Genomic DNA, 22,445 nt, shown 5'->3' with positions numbered 1-22,445 from the left:
TTACATTTAGCCAACATTGTACCAACGATTTAAAAATGATTCAATTGCACAAAAACATTGGCCCAATATTGAACATATGTCGACTATTTAAATTCTAGATATTGGCCCAACGTTCCTAAATGATAATGGACCAACATTGGGTGCATCCGGTGCATTAAAATAAGTATACGGTGTTTAACTAATATTATTTTTAATAATATTAGTAAATCTAAAAAATAAAATGGACGTCAATACATTTTATACTTATATCTGTTGTATTTACTAATTACATGTTATTTATACAGTTCTAGGTATTCTTGTAGGAATGAGTTAAAATTTATGTAATTATATATATATATATATAATTAATTATATAATTTATAATTTAATAAAATTATAATGTATAAATAACATGTAATTAGTAAATACAACAGATATAAGTATAAAATATATATGTATTGACGTTCATTTTATTTTTTAGATTTACTAATATTATTAAAAATAATATTAGTTAAACATCGTATATTTATTAATTAAAAATTGTCGATATTAATTAAACCTCAAAAATGTAAAGATTATAAGCAGCGAATGTATAAAAGTAAATAAATTTCTATAATAAAATTAACATGTCTAAAATTCGGATATAGAATTATCTTTATTATATAATATATAGTACACGCAATAAAATAAACAGTTACACAATTAAATATTTTAATTCTAAGACTGAATAGTACACAATTTAAAATAAATATGAACAAAATAATATAATTTGTATTGAAAAACAAATAAAAAAAAGTAATTTTTTTATAGAAAGAGAATAAAACATTAAAATATTTAATTCTTAACTCGAATAATTTTGTGCTTCATCAGTCTGGTTATTATTTATAGTTTCCTTATTCCTTCTGTTTCGACCACCATCTCGATCCATTGCATAACGTAACCAAGATTTAATTGTTTCTTCGGATATCTTATAAGATGTTTCTTGATTAGTGCTTGCTGATCCTATAAAGTATAAGAAAACTCAATTTTACAATATGAAAATTGCATTACAATTTATTTTCAAGAATCACTTGCAATTGTAGACTTACTAAGGATGAGTTTGCATATGGCATCAAAAGATTGAAGACTTGTTTTGGCTCCTCTTCCTGCCCAGTTTAATTTTTGTGCTAATTCATTATGGATAATCCGTCTGAGAATCCTCCGCGTGTGATCCGCTTGCGAAGTTCCTCCAAGGCGGCGAAAATGATTAACCTGAGAACAAAAATAAAATAACCTTAATTTTTTGGATAATTTTTTTTGAAGACATATTCCATGAATAACAAGAATTTCTTTATAACAAAATACGAACAGTTTTGGAAAAACAAAACAAAGTTTTTACAATTTTAAAAGAAAACATAAATCAACATATATAATTGCTTACGTAAAGTTCAAAAATAGATTTTTGTTTCAAAAATTCATTGAAAATTGACAGATTCCTCAATGACAAGGCAGGTATAAGAGTCTCTGTTTCCTCAGGTAACTTTTCCTCTGCAATGTTGTCACTGAACAGTTTATTTTTTATACATTTGATGTCCTTTTTTATGCTGCTTATGTCAAATTTAATATCTTCAAATGTAGTAACTAAGTTCTTGAATTGACCTGAAAGCATGTTTAATTATCAGCAATTTAATGTTTGTAATAGTCAGTATTGATTTTTTCATGATAGTATAAAAGCTTATTTTACCTTCAGATGAACTTGTACTTGCTCGCGATTGTACTCTTGCCGGGGTCTTACAATTAGTAAGTACAGAAGAATAATGCGAACTCATTTCTTTATCTATAAACATAAGTCAAAAAAAGCTATCAAAAAATTCTATAATTTACTAAAAACATAAAAATATTTTAACTTACTTTGGATATTTTTATTAGCCGGTAACCGAATAGGTTCCGGTTCTGGTAAAAGTTTGCCTTTCTTTTTGTTCTTTGAAATAGTCATATCAGTTTCACTAGATGAAGATGCTGAAGATGCTTCATTAGATGACCTTTCAGATGCAGATACATCAGCATAACGCTGATTTGGAAAGCGTTTTCTTTTCTTTAATTGGTTCTCGGCGATTACCTCATCAGGCACCTGATCCGTGCCTGTTTGAATTTCATCAGTATCTAAATACTGATATCCATCTCTTTTTGATTTAGCTTTTGTTAACAGATCTGCAAATTATACTAATTAATTTCGTATCAAACAGAATTTTCAGTTTTTGTGAGAAAAGAGATAATAAAATAAAAATCAAATTTTAATTTTGAAAATTATGTTAACAGTCAATATTATAAATCTATTCAAAAATATATTTACCTGTTTGATACAAAACTCGACATGAATGTGTCTTCCAATATGATTTTGGTGTTTCGAAAGTTGTAACTGCTTTCCAAAATCGAGTTCCTTTATATTGAGGATAAAAAGTTTTATGATTTCCATCAGTCAACCAGGAAGTTGGTATCACTTCACAAGTTTCTTCTTCAGGAAAATCCACTACAGAAAACATTCTTATCTATAAATAAAAAGAAAACATAAAATATTACATAATTGTAGATATTATAATAAAAACAATCTCTAATCTTAGTATATACCTTTCTTCTATCACGGTGTATGCAGAAGAGGAAGACATACCGAAAAAAGAGACTGTTTCAAAAGAACATTTTTACAGAAAACAGAACTGATATTCCAAGCTTTATAGTTTTTGGATAGAGATGAAACTTTAAATATTTTCAAAAGTGACGAAGGACACGGATAACTGTACATATCTTCTATTTGCAGATATTTTAATCCAATAATATATATATCCTTATTCAATGTCACAAAATTGTAAATTACTACAATGTTATTGTCTTTCATGGTGACACAGTTATTCCCGGAAAACGTTGATAAAATGAAGGCAGTGCTTTTTACCTTCTTGAATTGTTGTACATGACAAGGAAAATTAATTAGAGGTCCATCGGAATGACTTGAATTTAATACAACATGATAGCGAAATTTTTTATCTGTTGTATAATCATTTAATAGTTTTTTGTTTTCTGTAGCTAATACATGTGAACTTTCTGACAGCCTTTTCACTATTTGCTGTAATGGTTGAGTAGAAGTTCTCAAAAGTCTTTTTAACTTAAAAAGAAAAGACTCAAAAGGGAAAGCACTAAATGTGTCAAGAATGCCATATTTCTTTGCATCAGCTGTTAAATGAGTTAAACAATGAATATTATAAACAACTGTGTCAGCACCATATAATTTAGACCAGTGATTAACAAAGGATCTTATTAAATCAGAAGCAAAATCAAGATAATTTACAATTAGACTTGTACTACATAAAATAGTAGAAGCTACATGTAGTAACAAGAAATGTTTATAAATTGCGGAAGGAACATTGTTATTTAAAACAACTATCCCGGAATACAAGAGGAACTGCCGAAATTCTGAAGCTTTCCAATGTGCAATTTCCTTTAAGCTACGTGGTTTCCTTTGAAACTCAATTGGAAAATGTTTTCTCTGAGCTATTAATTCATTGGAAATGCACTCAATAGAATAAGCTGATAATCTAACACGTAGATCTTCTTTTAATAACATCATTAGAATCTTACGCATGCATCCAAGTGGTAGCAAATGCATGTAATCCAAAGGAATTTGGGAAATTAACCCCATATTTAATTCTGACAGAGGAGATATTGACTTATGGTGATCTGGATCTGACATTGAAGCAAAACTTTCATCAGTACGTAATGGTGCATCTTGTAATGGAAATGTCATTCTATGATTTATATATACACCTTCTTGTTCACATCGGTCACATCCTGAATATGCATTAAATAACTTGCAACATTTGATCATACAACGTGCTGGAGTGTCACAGATAAAAGCTCTGATTACAACTTTAAATTGCATTTGACTTCTGTCATGGAAAAATCCATTTTCGCATAGTTCTTTGAGTTCTGGTACAAAATCTTCAAAATAACCAGTAATTGGTTCTGGTTTACTTTCACCAAGAAACAAAGAAACTAAAAATGGCTCATACTGATATCGTTTATCAATAACATAGCAAAGTATTGGCCAAAATTGCTTTGAGGAACTTTTATATATAGGTATTCCATCAACATTGAAAGTCAATTGAATAGTGTCGCCATAATATTTATGCTTCATTTGTAAATTGGGAGTGATGCCGATATAATGCAAAAGACCACTACTACCTAATTTTTTTACAAGTGCTTGTCTACTTGTTTTTAATAGAGTACGTGCATCTCTGGGAAGGTTTTCAATATTTGTGTACCCTTTCAGAATTTTTAATAACTTATTTATCGATGAATGCTTAATATTTTCTTCTATACACCATTTTTGTATTTTACTATTTACAGGTGTATCACTGCTACTTTGTGACATATTGTCATCTGAAGATGATACAGACTCATTATCAAAATTACTATTACTTTGTGACATATTGTCATCTGAAGATGATACAGACTCATTATTAAAATTACTATTACAATCTTCACAATAGTCATTAATATCATCACAATCACTACTTTTTGAATCATTCAAACTATCTTCATATAAATGACAATTATTGTCATTTATATTTTCATTATTATTATCAGTCAATTCCTTCAAAAATTCTTTCATATGGGCTTTTACCCTTTTCCTAACTTCTCTATACTTCCGGGCTCTCTGTGCCATTTTTATCTACAATAAAAATACGTAATTATTTAAAAATTACGTGATATTAATTATGAATATGCATCATATTCACATAATGATACATAGGATATAATACATAGGACTATAACAATGACACATATATTAGAAATTGTCAAAGAAAAGATTAGAACATAGAAAAGAACATAGAAATAATATTAATAAATATTCACATGATGATACATAGGATAATACATAGGACAATGACACATATATCAGAAATTGCCAAAAAAAAGATTAGAACATAGAAAAAAACATAGAAATAATATTAATAAAAAATGTGAAGCCAATGTATATCAGTCTGGAGAAAAGAGGTACTATATGAAAGTGTTTCCAATTTTATCCTTTTTTATAATTTAATTACCAGAATTTGATTACATTAACCATGCAATGATATAGGCAATATATATTTATCGCGTGAACTGTGCAAATATATCATGTCTTGCCTTACAATTAAGGATTATCATAATTTTGCCGTATAAAGTACTTCAGAAAAGTCAAAGAAATTATTGAACGATTTTATACTGGCTATATGCTTTTGACGCTACGTTTAACTTTTTAATATAATTTATTCTGCCAAGCAAATACGATTATTTTAGGTTAAGAATGACTTATTTCCGTTGTTAACTGTCAGTAAATATCATAAATATCTTTATATAAACAAATAAAAAAGTTACTCACCTGCAATCCAATTAAGCAAGAACACGACTCTTCTTTTTCTTATTTTAATTATTAAACGTCTGTGTCCAATGATCTAAATGATCTAAAACGCTTCTTCTTCTTCTTCAGTTGGCTCTTATATACCTCTTGACACAGTGCAATACGGCACGTTTATCTAAAACGCAATACAACGCACTGACACGATCGAGCACGAGCACCAATAAAACATAAAACACGCGATCTTCGTTTCTTGACTGCGCGCCCGGCGCGCCCGCCCTGCGGTCCGCTCACAGCGCCGCTGTAAGCATATCACTCTGTCTTCGTTACACATCAGTAGACCAATAACAGTACTCAGCGCACTCAGGTACAACCGAGGGGAAGCGGGGGGGGGACGCGCGCCCGCGGGGGGAACGCCATAAGAGATGGGCGAGGGGGGCGAGGGGGGAGCATGGGGTGGGGATGGGCGAGGGGGGGTGAAGGGTGGACAGGTGCAAGGGGTAACAGGGGGGGTGAGGGGGACAGGTGTGCGGGGGGAATTTCCCCTGTAACTGGACAAACATTCCCCTGGAACTGGACAAAGGTGTATCGCCGTCCAATCAGATCCAGGGGGGGGTGAGGGGGACAGGTGTACGGGGGAATTTCCCCTGTAACCGGACAAACATTCCCCTGGAACTGGACAAAGGTGTATCGCCGACCAATCAGATCGCGGTACGAAGACTCGAGGCTGTCCAATCAGAAGCGAGTATTTTGTGGGAACACCTGTCCCTAGGCAGGGTGATGGGGAAGTTCGCGCCGCAGTGTTGCCACCATGCGGAAACCTCAAAGACCGAAATTCCCTAGGCGGGTGACGGGGAAATTCGCGCCGCAGGGATGCCACCGGGGGTGGGGAGGATCGTCGTTCCCGGACGCTCCGAGAGGGCGCTCGGATCGGCGTTATCGACCGCGTTATCGACCGCGAGCGGAAATCCGCCCCGATTCGCGCGTCATCGCGAATAATGTTATCATCGCGCGCGTTCGAACACGTCCAAACTCGTTGCAACTTGTTCAAGGTCGCTCTTCTCGACCTCCCCGCGCGGTGGGATTGGTGAGCGCGCGAAAACACGTTTGAACGTGTTCAAGGCCGTTCTTTTCGCGGGTCCTGATAACCGTTCTTTGTTCTTGTTCGTCTCGGGTCGAAAGTAGTTTCGATCCTTCCCTACGCATCGTAGATGACGCAATCGCGGCGATCGTGGAGTAAGCGGAGTCGGGGGACCTAGGGAGCGCGGGATCGTATCGAGATAGATACGGAAAAGAAAGAGAGAGAACACATATATGAGATATCCGCGTACGAGCGGTAGTTTTTTATTTTGAAAAATAAAATATGTATTTACATACGTCGATACTCGTTTACATTGTTTCTGTGTGTATATATAAATATGTAAACGTGTGTCGTGACGTTCAGGATTTGAAACAAAGCGCGGTAATCTCACAGTCGACGATCTTGTTAGGATCGAAAAACTCGCTTTTCAGTATCGCAGTCTTGGCCGAAGTTCCCGTCTTAATCGCGTTGGCGGCTATCTCCTGATAGCGCGAATACTTCGCGTCGACTTCCTCGATGACCGCGCTCAGCGCCGAGACGATGCGATCGACGCAAAATTGGAAATCGTACAGCGAGAGCAGGGTGGGGAGCGACATTGCCAGACGAGCCGCGTTGGGTAGTTCCATACGCAAGATCGACAGGTTGTTGATCAATCCGAATCGCAGCGTCAGATCTCCGATCGATATCGGCGAGGGGGGGCGGGTTCCATCGACGAGGTTGGATCGCAGACACGCCAATATGTCGTGTTTGCGCTCGAGTAGTCCTTTCCACATATCGAGCGTCAGAGAGATCTCCTTGCCTTGCTTATCTCCCAGGGCGATATCCACGTACGAAGGTGCGGGTATACCGTACCACGGTGACTTAACCGTGACACCGATGGCCAAGTATTTGTAGCCAGTCGTCGTCAGCGGATAACGGGTCGCCAGGATGCGCACCGCAGGCGCGACGACGGGGTTGCGAACGTCGTTGGAGGGGTGAGAGCTGGAACGCGACTCCCGATGATGATGCTGATGATGATCATCCGTCGAGTCGATCCTTCGTCTTTTGCCGTTGTCGTTCACCTCCGAATCCGTCTCGCGAGGGGAAAGATCCCTCAGCGCGGGTCGATCGGCCAACGTCGAGAACATTTCGCACGCGCGTTGCAGTATCGTTCGTTTCTGATTTCTGTTTCGACGCGTCGTATTCAGCTGACGAGGCGATACTGATGCTTTGGCGGGAACACATCGGTATAAGTAGAAAAGTTCTCACTTATATCGCGCGATGTGCGGTGTGGTGCGGGGATTTGCGCAGTCCTCTACTTCCTTCGGCGGACACGGCGATCGTAAAGCTGAACGCCGCCGCCGCCGTCGTCGTCGTCGTCCGAATCGCTCGCCGGTGACGTTAAATCGCCGACGCGTACGATTCGATCGAGAAGATCGCGCAACTGCTGCAACAGTTCGGTCTTAGGGCAGACGATATTCAGCATCCGTAGATCGAATTTACCGGCGGCCGTGACGGTTTTCGTAAATTCGTTGAATCTGTAGAACTGCGTCCGAGTGGTGAAGTACAGATTGCCGTCGACGTATCGGAAGATCGACGTCACGCCGGTCGGTATTCCGGGAAACGTCGCCTCGAGAGGCGTACGTCTGACGACTTTCTTCGTACATTCGTCTATCTCGCCCACCGAGTTACCGTTGTACATCACGAAGGAACGGCCTCTATGGGTGTTTACCGCTCCGTTGAGTTTCGCATCTGCGGGAAATCCGAGTTCTCGCAAGGTCTTCGGCCAATTCGGCCTCAGAGAAAATTCCGGATATTGAACCATGTATACCAAATTATCTACGAACACCATGAGATCACCGGATGGAGACTGATAGGCGGCAGCTATGCGCGTGTAATTGTCGTGAAGAAAGCTCATGTGATTCGACAGGGCTAACGGTCCATTGTACGTCCTGCCGTCCAGATCGATCGACCAAACGTAACGCCCGTACGAAATGTACATTCGATTTTCCAAAATCAATATCGCGTTTACGCGACCAAGGGCGCACAGGTCCGGCGATGGTTGCGGCGGCCGTGACCGCGGTGGCGGCGGTGGCGGCGGCGGCGGCGGCGGCGTCTGTGAGGGCGCGTTCGTCCGTTTTTCACCGTACAAACGTTGAATGTCGAGAATGTCGAATCTGTCGAGCTTAACCGGATACTGCTTGTCGGGCGAGTACGCGAACATCACCGAGGTCTTGCGCTCATTGTGCCCCAATCCGAGAGAGTGACCGATCTCGTGCGTCAGCGTGAAATGCAGGGAAAACGTATTCGGGGAATTTTTACCGACGTGAATATGCCACGGCTCGTCACCGTCGACGTGCACCTCGGAGACGAATCCCGCTTCGTTCGTCGGGAGATACGCGTGGGCCAGCACGTTACCGGGACCGTCGAATTTGGCCGAGCAATTTGGGCCGTTTACGTTGATATTCGTGTTACCGTGACGTCGGGTTCGCCAAGATATTATAATGTCAGGATTCGTTTCGGAGCGTTCGAACGTCAACGCCGAATGTTGCGACCACAGGTCGAACGCGGCCCGCGCGGTATTCAGCTCCTCTTTGGCGGCTACGTAAAAATCCCACGTCAGGTGAGTCCTCGGCCATTTCGATAGACTCGCCGCCGTTCCGTGCTTCAAGATATCTTGGAAACCACATCGCGGTTTACGCATAAATTGCAGCGTTTCGTCGTCGAGCGTTCCATCGCCGGGCAGACCGTAGTATCGTTGAAATTCCTCGATGGCGTTACGAAGAACGTCGTTTCGTCTCTGAGCCGGAAACGCGTCCACATCTTCGGTCAGATATCCGTATTTCCGCAGGTAATCGATCGTATGTGCGTAATTCTCATCCGTGGGATTGACGCACCTCGCGGCGATAAAACACGCGGTTAACGCGATTACGCGCGAGAGCCACATCGTCGAGGGCGAGAGAGAGCGAGAGAAACGGCGGAACTGCGATAACGGCGTTTCGCGATATGAGCGCGATCGCGACGCGCGGCTCACGCGGTGACGCTCGTTGCCGATAGCGCGGACAGGTGGCGGCGGGGTCTCGCGGTGGAAAAAATGCGTCGATTCCGGCGGATGAGTCCGTTTTGATAAAAAAAATTGCATTTTTTCCTCTGTGCAAAGTTTCTAAAAATAGTTTTTTTTATTGCACAATATCCTGCTTTTTTATGGACGATGACGATGCGTCGCGATACGAGCGACTTACATGGGCATGCTCGCTACCGATAGCGCGGACAGGTGGTGGCGGGGGTCTCGGGGTGGAAGAAATGCGTCGACGATTCCGGCGGATGAGTCGGTTTGATTAGAAAAATGCATCTCTTCCTGTGTGCAAAAGGTCAATTTTTTACATAGTTTTAATTACATACGCAATATCCTTTATGATTGCACATCCCTTCTTTGATTCCGCATCCTTCTTCGATAGCGTATCCTCGATGTATATAAGGACTCGAGGCTAGACTCGGGTGTAGTTCGTTCACAGTTTTTCGAGCTAGTGACGTGAAATATTCCTAAGAACACGTAATGGACAAAATATCCAAACTGAAAGGAGTGTGCGAATTGGCGCAAATCCAGGCAACGTCCGTAGCTAGGGCTACGGACGACTTACACGAGGCGGTGCTGCAGCTGCAGCATCGCCTTAGAAATATCGTCGATGGAGCGCCGCCCTGTCTGCAAGTCACGATCCGCGTCGACGAGGACGCACGGATGTTCGATCGAATGTGAGTATGCAAATGTAAAATTATAATGTCATCATATATTCATTTATATATTTATTTGTTTATTTATAAATTCACTTATATATTCAGTTATATATTTATTTATAAATTCACTTATATATATTCATTTATATATAATTATTAATAATATGTATTTTTTGTGAAGAGGACTCATCGGAGCGGTGTTAAAAAAATCCAGGAACCACATGCGTTTGTACGCTGCGAGGATTCGCAGCATGTATCGGGACGCGGCGCGACTCGATTCATCGACGAAGCGTCCCGATACGTGCTGCGACGGCAACGCTGACAACGACAACGAAGACAACAACGACGACGACGACGACGACGAGGAGGATGAGAGCGGTCGCGGCAATATTGATATCAACTTGATTGACGTCGACTTCGAGGACGACGTCGTCGAGGGCTGGCCCTCCGTTTCTAACAAGATATAATATGTAAAAAAATAAAAAATAGTAAATAAGTAGTATATAATATAACATAATATAATATAATATAATATAACATAATATACTATAATATAACATAATATAATATAACATAATATACTATAATATAATAATATAACATAATATAATATAATATAAAGGGGTTAGCTCTCTTCATAATAAATTGGATAAAATTATATTGTTATGTATATAATTATATCAAACAATAAAGATTTTAATGTCATTTATATTATTATAGATAGAAAAAGATTATGTTACAACACCATATGTCAAATATCCTTTCTTTGGTTTCTTCTACTCCTATTTTATATTTCTTTTTAATTCGGTTGAATAAAGCAAACTTTATACGCAATCAAAGATTCATATACGAATTTAGAAATAAGTAGTATATAATATACAAGAATAAATATAATATTGGATGAATATAATATTAAATAAAGATAAATACGTGTGAACAGCAACGAGATTAGACGCTCCCGCCGCCGATATCGCGCTTCCGCTCGACGCTCCCGACTCCGCGCTCATTGACAGTTTCGCGCGCTCGGCGTTATCGTTGCCGTTCTTCTTCTTCGGAGTTCGACGCTCTCGATCGCTTACGCATCACGCTCGTCGCTCGCGCGCTCGACGCTATCGCGCTCGGCGTTATCGAGTACGATTATACGTATGGTGTATGTATGCGAATAATGAATAACTTTCCTCGTTGATTTTACATCAGTTTTTTATTGAATAAAATACAGATAGATAGATTTTTTTATTGAATAAAATATAGATAGATCTTTTTGTTAATGATTACAATATATACATATATAGACGGATGGATACACATTTATATTTGATCCGTGGAGTCGATGCTGGAGAGACACTCGCGTCGCTCGTTCCACCAGTCGCGCAACTTCATCACGTTCTCCATCGCGCAGCACCGTTGATGGCGTCCGCAGCGAAACGTGCGATCGGCGCGAAGAAACTCCAGCCGATCGATGTCTTCGTACTCGGCGTCGATGGTCTCGATCGTCGCGTCGGCGTCGCCGAGAATCTCCTCCAGCCACCTCTTCTTCTCGAGGCCTTTCACGTATATTCGCGCGCCGGGCGTCTCTTCTTCCTCGCCCAGGTCGTCGCACACCGCGCGTCGAATAATCGACCTGGCTAGACGATAGTCCACGTCCCCGTCTTTCCAACGGAGACCGTGATGGTTCGCCATCAGCCAGTTGGCCCTTGCTTTTTCGGCGTTCGTGAGCAGGTCCCACTTCATCGGCGCGCGAAACACGTGATGCGCGAGTTCGCGCGTCTCGCTTCGGAGCACGGCTACCTCCTTCGCGACGAATCTGTCGCTCACCACGAATCCCTGCAGGTCGACGAAGATCGTCGTCGCCGCTGCGGCCATCGAGTCGGTGCGCGTCGAACAATTCACGCTCAAACTGCTCGTTCTTAACGGGATCTGAGGAACGATCGAAGGATCCCCGTCTTTATATATATCTCCCGTTTCCGGGGTGTGGTATCCTACAATCGCCATTTCCGCTAGATGATTTTGCGCACCACATTGGTCAGCGGACCGTACTCGATGACGCGATCGTGAACGATGAGACAAAAGGCGGTGGTCTTCGGCGGAACGTTTTCCTTGCATTCGAATTCGATGCGCACGTCCACGGTGGCGCTCTTCACCGCTTCGTTCTGGCGGGAACAATCGATCACCACGAGCGGCGCTACTCGCGCGAAGTCGCGCGGGGAAAAGAGCGCGTCGTCGCGACTGTCCCCGTAGTACGCTCCTCGAAATTTCGCGTACATCTCGTACAGCACGGCGAACTTGTCGCTTTCGAAATCCGCGTTCACGTCGTCGTAGGGATAGAATTCCGAGTTGAGATACAATTTCACGTTGGCGAGCGCGCAATGATCGAACCTCGAGGAGTCCTCCGTGAATTCGTTTCGCCGTCCGGTCTGCAGCGCGAATATGACGTATCGCGGCTTCTCCAACTGCGGCGCGGCTTTCACGGCCCACGAATGCTTGGTCGTGCTCTGCAGCAGAGGAAATTCGTACAGGTCCCAAGAGCGAAAGCCCACGCTCAGAAATCGTCCGCTCTCCAACGTTCGCAAAAGCGACAATTTAGTGACGTCGTTTAACGCCACGTGCGGCATACGCCATTGCACCTTCAGTAGCGTAATTTTAGGATCCTTGGTGGGATCTCTCGGCACGGTTTTTTTCGGATCTACGACGCAGTTGACGTCGTTCCGAGCGCGTATCAGGATAAGTTCGTGTCGCGCGTTTATCACCACGCGTCTGTAGTCCTCGCAGAAACCCAAAAGAATATTCAAAGGTACGCAAAAGTTGAATTGATGGGACGCGTCGTTCAGATTCGATTCGTTCGTCGGATAACTCCATCCGGCGTTCTGCAGTCTCCTGGCTCGTTCGGCGGTCAGCGACGCGTAGTTCTTTATCGTGCTGGTTATGCCGACGTTTCTACACCGGTCGATCTCCACGCCGTCGAGTTCGTATCGAATCTCGTCGAACATAAACGCCACGCAGTTGTTGACCAATTTCGCGTATTGCCTTTGAGCATCCGTCGCTTCCGACGTCGTCGCGCTCGCGCCGTCGTCATAGAGTCGTCCCTCGACGTACAGAAAACTGTCGCACGGCAGCGTATACAGATCCTGTTGCTGTATGGGTATTCGTATCTCGTCGTTGTGCCCGAAAGTCGTGTTCACGTACGGGTTATACGTGTGAGTCTCGATTCCGACGATGCGCTCGTCGAAGATCGGCTCACCGCCGATACTCAGGATGTCGGCCATGGTCTTTCCTTTCGAAGTAGAAACGACGCGTTTCTCACGGCGAGACCCAGCGATCGTAGGAACCTAACGTTGGCGTTGCTGAGAACGGCTCTCTTTCCTCCTCGACCGCCACCACCGCCACCTCTTCTCTTCCTTACGCTTTCGATTACGTCGTAGAACGGACTAGCTCGCTCGTTCGTACAATCCGCGCTCGATCCGTTCAGAACGAGCATCCCTCTCGCTCTCTCTCTTCACGTCGCGGAGATACGCGCGCACACACACACACTAACTGCGGCGACGACGTACGTGCAGTCTAATCGTTATCTCCTCGCCGCGAAAGTCGATCAATCGATCGTTCTGATCCACGATTCGCACCGTGATATCGGTGACGTTTCGCGCGACGATCGGGAGGTAAATGATCTGCGTCGGAGTCTCCGACAGTTTATATCCCGGTGGAACTTTCGGCGCGAATTCGTGTATCGCGTGCACCGAGCGTCCGTTGCTGTACGCTCCCGTGGTGATGCTGCATTCGATGCGAATTATGTTCACGCTCATGACGTCAACGGGGCCGTCGGAAACGTACCATTTGTTCGGTTTTAGGATACGATCGCGCGAGAAACCCAAAAGAGAACCGATGTTGTTCGGTTTTGTAAAATTCACTCTGTAGACGCACTTTATCTCGCTCCTCATGGTATTCTCGTTGGCGCGAAGAGCGAGTACCGTTCTATCGCCGCCGTCATCGTCGTCGTTCTTGCCGTCGTTGTCCCGTATATGCCATAACCGTCGTCGTCGTCGTCTTCGTCCCCGTATATGCGATAAGCGTCGTCGTTATCGTCGTCGTCGTCCTTCTCCGTTCGTTTATTTTCTTTTACCCGTCCAGCGCCATCGGCCTGCAGTTGTTCTCTCTTCTCTTTCTCTTTCTCTCTCTCGCGGGCGCGACGTTCGCGATGAAGAAGAGCGGCGCGCAAATATCTGCTCACAGCTCGCAGCTCGTACGACCCTTCCGGAACGACGATCTTCCGGTCGTCCTCGCCGAAGTAGAATCGATTGTTCGCCGGCGTAACGTTCGGTATCGAATTGTACGTCTCAAAAGTCGCCAAACCCAGCTCGTACTCGCCGTCGCTCAGATCCAAAGCGGGAAAGTGACTCGCCGTGAGAACGCTGCTGGTTCCGGTTAACGTGAGCGTCAGCGACATCGCGAGAGAACGTCGATCGTTCGCCACCGCTCCCCCAATCGATCTCGCGAAGAAATCGCAGGCACAGCTGTCCGCAGATTCTCTGCTCGAACGTCTGGAACGCGCGACGATTGTACGTCACGATCGCGCTCTCGCCGCCACCGCCGAGATATCGCGCGAGATCCCTCGGCGGACGGAGATTTCCGAACGCGTCGAAGTAGATCGCCGCGTTCCCTTTCTTCGCGTAAGCGACCCAATGCGTGCCCGGACCCGCCGCGTCGTCGAGATTCACGATGCCGCACTCCGCGTGTCGCACCCTCGTCGGCAGAGCGTCGCGCATGAACACCCCACGGAAGAACGGTATGCGTAGGCGACGCGCCGATCGATCGAGCTGCTCGTTCGTCGTGACGCCGTACGGCGGCAGATCCGACGTCGCCGCTAGCGTCGCCTTCTTCCGCGAAATTTTTTTTTTTTCGGCGATTCTCCTCGCGCCACCTCCGCGCTTCTTATACGGCGTGAGGTACAGCCCGCGACCCTCCATCGCGCGATTGTGTCGCTGCAGTTCCTCGAGTTCCCGTCGCGCCGCTTTGCCGGCGCTCACCGCCTTGGCCACGCCGGCCGCGCCACCGATCAAGGAACCGAGCGCACCCAACATCGGTAGAAAAGGCAAGAAGCCGCCGCGTTTCGCCGTCGGAAGTATCCTCCGCCTCTTCCTCCTCGTCTTCGCGTTTCTCCCCGTTCCTTTCCTCTTTCTTCCTTTTTTCCTTTCCATACCCATGTCCAGTTTCGTCTTCGCTTTCATAGCCGCCCATACGGCCGCCGCGGCGAGTCTCTCACTGACCGCCGAGTCCTTCGCGGTGACGCGCTCGCGCGCCCTCTCGGCGAGCAGTCGATCGGCGACGTGTCGTTCGGCGAGCTCGCCGCTTCGCGAGTACGCTATGTCGTGCTCGCGACACGCCGCGTCCAATGGATTGATGCCTTTGTCGCCGCGCGCTAGTCTCTTCGCTAGACGCGTACCGGGTCAGCAAAACTGATAGCCGGGTATATGCAGCTCGAAGGGAAGAGCGTTTATCGCGCGATCGAGTAGACCGGCGCCGCGCATTCGGTCGCGGTTGCGGGAGGGTTTTTTCTTCTTCTCAATTCGAACGGAACGGTTTCGACGACTCACCGTTCAGAGCGAGCGCGCGGTTGCACTCGTAGCAGTCCTTGACGAGCGGCGGTGGACCGTCTATGTGCGTTCGCTGCCACGGACGATTGTAATGTTCCATACACGAGCGATATCTCTGCACCTCGGGATCCGCTTTTATATGTTCGGGCAAACGGTCCCACAGCAGTTGCACGTATTTCTCAAATTTACGCAACAGAACGATCTTCGGAACGAATTCCAGCTCCTCGGCCGTTAGATCGAGAATATCGCGCTTGTCCGTCAGTAGGATGGGAAACATCTCGATCACCGACGCGCGCGCGAACGATTCGTTGCTTTTGAGATCGAATTTCTACGGATACGACGACGCGCTCGCGCTACTTATACTTGCGCGCGAAGCGTCTGCGCAGGCGCGACGAAACGAAACGACGTCCGTGCTGCCCTCCCCGCCCCGTCGCTCGGGCGCGTTCGTCGCGCGAACGAGCGCGCGCTTGCGGAAAAGACCGAGAGAGAGAGCGAAAGAGAGAGGGCGCAATGCGATTCGTGCGACAGTCGGTGACGATAGGAGTCTCGAATGTGGATCGCAAAACGCAGGCAGGCTCGGGCGCGACCGAGGGAGGAAACGGAGAATCGCGCAGACACGGTCCTCTCTTGCCGAACGTCGTACGCTGCATCATCTGCGGTCCCTCTAACTGCGGTAAGACGAACGTTCTGGTGAGTCTGCTGGAACAAGCGCACGGTCTTCGTTTCGAGAACGTATACGTGTACTCGAAATCTCTGCAACAACCGAAGTATCGATATCTCGAACGATTGTTCGAGCCTATGGAGGAGATCAGCTATCGCGCGTTCTCCGACAATCGCGACGTCGTTCCACCCGACGAGGCGCTTCCCGACTCGGTCTTCGTCTTCGACGACGTGGCCTGCGACAAGCAGGACAGAATGAGGGAGTACTTTTCTATGGGTCGACATTCGAATATCGATTGCTTCTATCTCTGTCAGACGTACGCCAAAATACCGAAACATCTCGTGCGCGATAACGCAAATCTGTTGATCCTGTTCAGGCAGGACGGCACCAATCTGCGGCACGTGTACGACGATCACGTGAACATCGACATGTCGTACGACGAGTTTCGCGCCTTCTGTCGCGAGTGTTGGCGACGCACCTACGGTTTCGCCGTGATAGACAAGGACAGCGCGTTGCGAGGCGGACGGTACAGACGGGGGTTCCACGACTTCGCCGTGCTGTAGAGCCGATCAGTGCGCTTCGCCGAACGACGCGAGTATGAGCGCGATCGCGGAAGAGAGGACCGCGCGAGAGATAGCCAAAACGCGCGCCTCGATTCGCAGGAAGTACGCCGCTCTCAGGGTCGGAAAAATGGAGAGCGAGATCGCTCTGGAAAAGAGGTACGAGCCCATCGTCAAACCTCTGAAACGGCTCGCCGATGACGCGGACCGCAGGGGTAAAGGACCGGGGAGGATTGACGACGACGACGACGACGGCAGCTTTACGCTCGCGAGAAAGATGAAAACGACGAAGAGAGCGAAGAAGGATAGTGACTACGGCGGCGACGACGACGACGACGATGCAGGCGCCGACCTGGAGCGCGATTACGGGGAGGACGACGACGTATTCACGCCAATAAGGACAACGACGACCGCGGGAAAAAAAGGAGAGTCGCGTCCAGCACGGTTGAGTTCGGCTCCCGCGACGACTATCGCGAGCTCCACGCCGATCCACGCCGATTCGGTCCGGTTTTTACCCAGAGAACACGAGATCGTCTCGGAGACTACGACTCCACCCCCCGCGCTAGAGACGTCCGTCAGGGAGTCTTTGAGCACGGTGGAAGGTCGCGACACTCTGAATAGCCAACTAGGACCGTTAGGGCGGGAGTACGTGGGCGCTCTTCTGAGCGGCGACAGTAAAAAGGAGATCGACCACGTCTACGGAGTGTATCTCGGCGAGCACGGCACGATGCTGGGTAACAAGCGATTTGACGTGGCCCCGGATGACTCCGTGATCATCGACGGTGTACGGTACAAGGGCACGCGCGGTCTGTACGAGTTGATCTTCATGCGAATTCCCAACGCTCGCGTCTACACGGAGAAGGACAAACGAACGTACAGGAGTATACTTTTCGCCACCAGCGCTCACAAACGCGGTCGCAGCGCCGGCATGCCCGTCAAGGGTAACAGGGGACACAAGTACACAAAAATAATAGCGCCGCTCGTACACCCGTCTCACACAGTTGGGACTACGAAGGGCGCCGGACTACCGTCGGCCATGCGACTGACCGACAACGCGATCGATTACGTTCACTGGGACGATCCCAACGAGCTGGTCGATCGACTTCGACTGCTAGACGCTTCTCGTCGGGCCGGCAACAACGCTCACGACAACGAAATTCTGTCGATAATCGAGGAACTTCGCGAGGCCGGTTTCGTCGTAAATTGATCGGTCGCGTCGATCGCGACGGCAGTACGTATCGCGCGCTCTCCAGCGCCTCCCCCGCGCGCGCGCGATGTCCGTGAACAAATTCGGTATGTCTCTGACAAATCGGAGCAACGGGGACGGAATCGACGGTGCGTCCACGGTGCGATTACGCTCCTCGATCGAATCCCTGCGTAACTACACGCGCAACAACGCGCTCTTTATGAGCGAGGGTTCCTACGACGCGAGGGAGCGCAAGATACGGCGGGTAGCCGCGCCGGAGATCGACACCGACGCGACGAACAAGAGCTACGTCGAGGACGCGATCGGACGATCGAAGAGAGGCGCGACCGAAGAATTGACAGGCGAAATAGCGGCGGTGAGGAACGACGCGCTTCTCTCGAATCGAAACTCTTACGACGCGCGGGATCGCAAGATACGGCGGGTAGCCGCGCCGGAGGTCGGCACCGACGCGACGAACAAGAGCTACGTAGAGGGCGCGATCGGGCGGCTCAAGAGCGTCGTGATCGAAGAGATCAAGAAGAACGACGCGACGCTGAGGAACGACGCGCTCCGCTTGAGTCAGGGCTCTTACCACGCGAGGGAGCGCAAGATACGAGGGGTAGCCGCGCCGGAGGTCGACACCGACGCGACGAACAAGAGCTACGTAGAGGGCGCGATCGGGCGACTCAAGAGCGTCGTGATCGAAGAGATCAAGAAGAACGACGCGACGGAAGAATTGAGAGGCGGAATCGCGACGCTGAAGAACGACGCGCTCCGTTTGAACGAGGATTCCTACGACGCGTCGGAGCGCAAGATACGACGCGTGGCCGCGCCGGAGTTCGACACCGACGCGACGAACAGGAGTTACGTGGAGGACGCGATCGAACGGTTCAAGAGCGCCGTGATCGAAGAGATCGAGAAGAAGAAAACCGTCGATCGAGAGTTCACGGGCGTCATCGTGACAAACGCGAACCAGGGTTTGAGAGACGAAATCGCGAGGTTTCGAAACGACGCGCTTCTCTTGCGCGAAGATTCGTACGACGCGTCGGAGCGCAAGATACGACGCATGGCCGCGCCGGAGGTCGGCACCGACGCGACAAACATGGGCTACGTCGAGGGAGCGATCGCGGATCTCAGAAAAAACTTCAGAGATCTGATAAGAGAATTTAGAAGCCAGTTCGTAACTGTGAGGAATACCGTGGATAAGCACGAAATCCAGATCGCCAAAATTCTGAGTATATTGAACCTTCTTGAGCAATGAGCGTGGAAAAACGGAGACTCGTGGAGGAATTGCACGCGCCGGCGCGAAAAAACTTTCCTCGCCGCCGCGTCGTGGTGCGCGGTTACGACGACCTGTGGCAGGCCGACGTGGTCGAGATGCGTCCCTATTCGCGCGAAAACGCGGGTCACAATTACATTCTGACGGTCATCGATGTGCTGAGCAAGTACGCCTGGGCGATCCCGCTCAAGACTAAGAGCGGAAAGGAGGTCGCGACGGCTCTCGGAAAGATCTTTCGCGAGGACGCGCGTCACCCTAGGAATCTGCAAACGGACAAAGGAAAGGAATTCTACAACGCCGACGCGCGCAAAATCTTCGACGCGCGCAAGGTGAATCACTACTCCACGTATTCGGTGATGAAAGCGTCGGTGGTGGAGAGATTCAATCGCACGTTGAAAAACGACATGTGGAAGCTCTTCACGCTCCAGGGATCGTACAGATGGATAGACTCGCTGCCGCGCCTCTTGTCGAATTACAATCGTCGCAGACACAGAACGATCGGAATGCGTCCGGCGGACGTGACGCCCACCGTCGCCGAAAAACTGTTGCGCACGGTGTACAGTCGCGCGAAGATCGCCGCGCCGGCGAGATTTCGAGTCGACGATCCGGTGCGCGTGAGCAAATTCAAAACGATCTTCGAAAAGGGCTACACTCCCAATTGGACCACCGAGATATTTCGCGTAGCCAAAGTACAAAGGACCAATCCCGTTACGTATCTGCTGAAAGACGTTCGCGGAGAAGCGATAGCCGGAGGATTCTACGAATACGAGTTGCTGCGCGTCTCCAATCCCGACGTCTATCTCGTGGAAAAAGTCCTGCGTAAGCGCGGCAATCGAGCGTACGTGAAGTGGCTGGGGATGGACAGTTCGCACAATTCCTGGATAGATAAGGCGTCTGTATTGTAACAGAAATAATTAGACATTTGTAAATACGCGCAACGTGTATTTTATTGTTAATAAAAAATTTACACATTCATTGGTTTGTTTCTTACGTACTATTAATTTTTCTACGATAAAACAGTTTTAGAAAGCGCATGATATTGTTTCTTTTTTACAACCGTATTCCGTAATGTCCCCACGGAAGCGTTTCCTCGCTGTCCAACGTCACGTATCGCTTATCGTCGTGCGGACTGAGAGCTAGTTTTTGCTCCGACACGGTGTAAACCTCGTGCAACGTCGAGCGTATGCACGACTGGCGCGTCCTCAGCTCGCGCGCGTCCCGCAGGCACGCCACGTAATCCTCGAACGTGATCCTCTTAGCGACTACGTTTCTTTTAACACCCTTTATTCTCTTGGTGTCGTCGTGTCCGAGTACCCTGTAGGTGTACATCTTCGCCCTGAGGCCCACGAACTCCGTCATGATCGCGCCGTTGTTCTCGTCCTTCATCAGACCGGGCACCTTCTTGTTGACGCGCGGCATACCGTGCGCGTTATTCTCCGCGTAATCGCTCGTGTCGAACCTGTCTATGTCGCGTCTCATACGCTCGTACGCGTCTTCGCACTCCAGCGAATAGATCAGACTATCGGTATCCGTGTAAAGAATTCGACACCGGTCGCGATAGAGCGGCGCCATGTAGTCGTAGTGAAACTCGTAGAGACGCGTCTTGGATATCTCGAGAATACACATACCCACGTAGACCGGCTTGTTGAATTTTACCTCGAGCTTCCGCAGCTCGATCGCGACCAGATTCTCCGAGAAGACGCTTCTACTGTGAAAGTTCGGCTTAGCGATCAACGCCTCCGCGCCGTATCTCCCGTCCCATCGCGTCACGAGACGCACGTCCACGACCGATTGGACGGCGATACACCTTTGTCCAGTTCCAGGGGAATGTTTGTCCAGTTACAGGGGAAATTCCCCCCGCACACCTGTCCCCCTCACCCCCCCTGTTACCCCTTGCACCTGACCACCCTTCACCCCCCCTCGCCCATCCCCACCCCATGCTCCCCCCTCGCCCCCCTCGCCCATCTCTTATGGCGTTCCCCCCGCGGGCGCGCGTCCCCCCCCGCTTCCCCTCGGTTGTACCTGAGTGCGCTGAGTACTGTTATTGGTCTACTCACATCGATTATCAAACGATGGTCCAATGTCGGCTAAATATCGTTCAACAAACGGTTGGTATTGCGTTGTCAATCGATTAATAATATACACTAAAAATAGTTAAAAATACTGTAGGCTATTTCAAAACAGTTAAAATTTACAAAAAAAACACAACAATGCCTTTTAATTCGTATCAAAAAAATAAAAAAGAAATTGTCTAACGATTCATCGGATTGTAGCATTTTAACAATGTCGGTCCAACATTGTTTCCCCAACGCCGATGTTTCCGATTAAAAGCCAACCGTTGGTCAACCAATATGTGCTGCTCGGGACTGCTTGTGCAAAATGTAAAGCTCACTTTGCAAAATCAACTATACGTCACCACTCTCGACATTGTTTTGACAAAAAATTTACAAAGAATCGGTGCGTTATGATTATGGGTAGACGAGTTACGTGTCGATTACACCCATCGGCAAGTGATGTATTAAGAACAGTAGTATTTCCTGTTATGAGGGAAGACGATGTTACACGTGCTATCAGATTTGACGAACTACTCATCTTGTATGCAAATAAACTGTGCCTGAAATACAAATCTCAACACCAACACGACATGATTCGTGCAAAATTACGTATCCTTGGTCGCTTTCTCTTGGCATTAAGAGAAATAAACAAAAATGTGGAAAACTTTACATCAGTCTATTATCCAAGAGTGTATGACGATTGTATCACAGCAATCAATAAAGTCGCAAGATATAACAATGAAGAAAAAATATATGAAGCTCCTGCAGTTGCGGCAAATTTATCAACTTTAATTAAATATATCGGAAATCTACTTATAACTGAGTGTATAAAGAAGGAAGACATGGAAAAAAAGAAACAAGTTAAAGATTTCTTGAAATTATTAACTGTTGATATAACAACAAGTGTTAATAGAACCGTCATTGAAACGCAATCGATTCAAAAGAGACACAAAAAAGTCAATTTGCCATCAGTGG

The 22,445-nt window shown here is 47.0% G+C and overlaps 3 protein-coding genes and 1 long non-coding RNA gene across 4 annotated transcripts; 1 reads left to right on the top strand and 3 right to left on the bottom strand.

The window, feature by feature from the left end:
• Positions 1-859: 859 nt before the first annotated feature.
• Positions 860-1,613, bottom strand: LOC139774708 (uncharacterized). Its single transcript, XR_011718653.1, has 3 exons — positions 1,400-1,613; positions 1,068-1,230; positions 860-981 (listed from the first exon to the last, which is right to left on the bottom strand). It is a non-coding gene; the product is annotated as an uncharacterized lncRNA (long non-coding RNA).
• A 5,978-nt stretch (positions 1,614-7,591) lies between these two features.
• Positions 7,592-10,827, top strand: LOC139774714 (uncharacterized). Its single transcript, XM_071710144.1, has 2 exons — positions 7,592-10,163; positions 10,327-10,827. Exons 1-2 carry the CDS (start codon positions 9,967-9,969, stop codon positions 10,610-10,612), a joined length of 483 nt encoding a protein of 160 aa, XP_071566245.1. The 5' UTR covers positions 7,592-9,966; the 3' UTR covers positions 10,613-10,827.
• On the bottom strand, positions 7,726-9,357 carry LOC139774723 (stromelysin-1-like). The gene has a single exon (XM_071710151.1). It carries the CDS (start codon positions 9,355-9,357, stop codon positions 7,726-7,728), a length of 1,632 nt encoding a protein of 543 aa, XP_071566252.1.
• Positions 10,828-12,142: 1,315 nt separating the features above from the next.
• LOC139774722 (uncharacterized) lies at positions 12,143-13,408 on the bottom strand. The gene has a single exon (XM_071710150.1). It carries the CDS (start codon positions 13,406-13,408, stop codon positions 12,143-12,145), a length of 1,266 nt encoding a protein of 421 aa, XP_071566251.1.
• Positions 13,409-22,445: the final 9,037 nt, after the last annotated feature.

The sequence above is a fragment of the Temnothorax nylanderi genome, unplaced genomic scaffold (genome assembly GCF_030848795.1).
Source record: "Temnothorax nylanderi isolate EJ_2023f unplaced genomic scaffold, tnyl_v1.0 TNYL_tig0085_pilon, whole genome shotgun sequence".
Taxonomy (NCBI): domain Eukaryota; kingdom Metazoa; phylum Arthropoda; class Insecta; order Hymenoptera; family Formicidae; genus Temnothorax; species Temnothorax nylanderi.
Note: the sequence above shows the minus strand (reverse complement) of the source record. Positions and strands in the feature narration are given on the sequence as shown.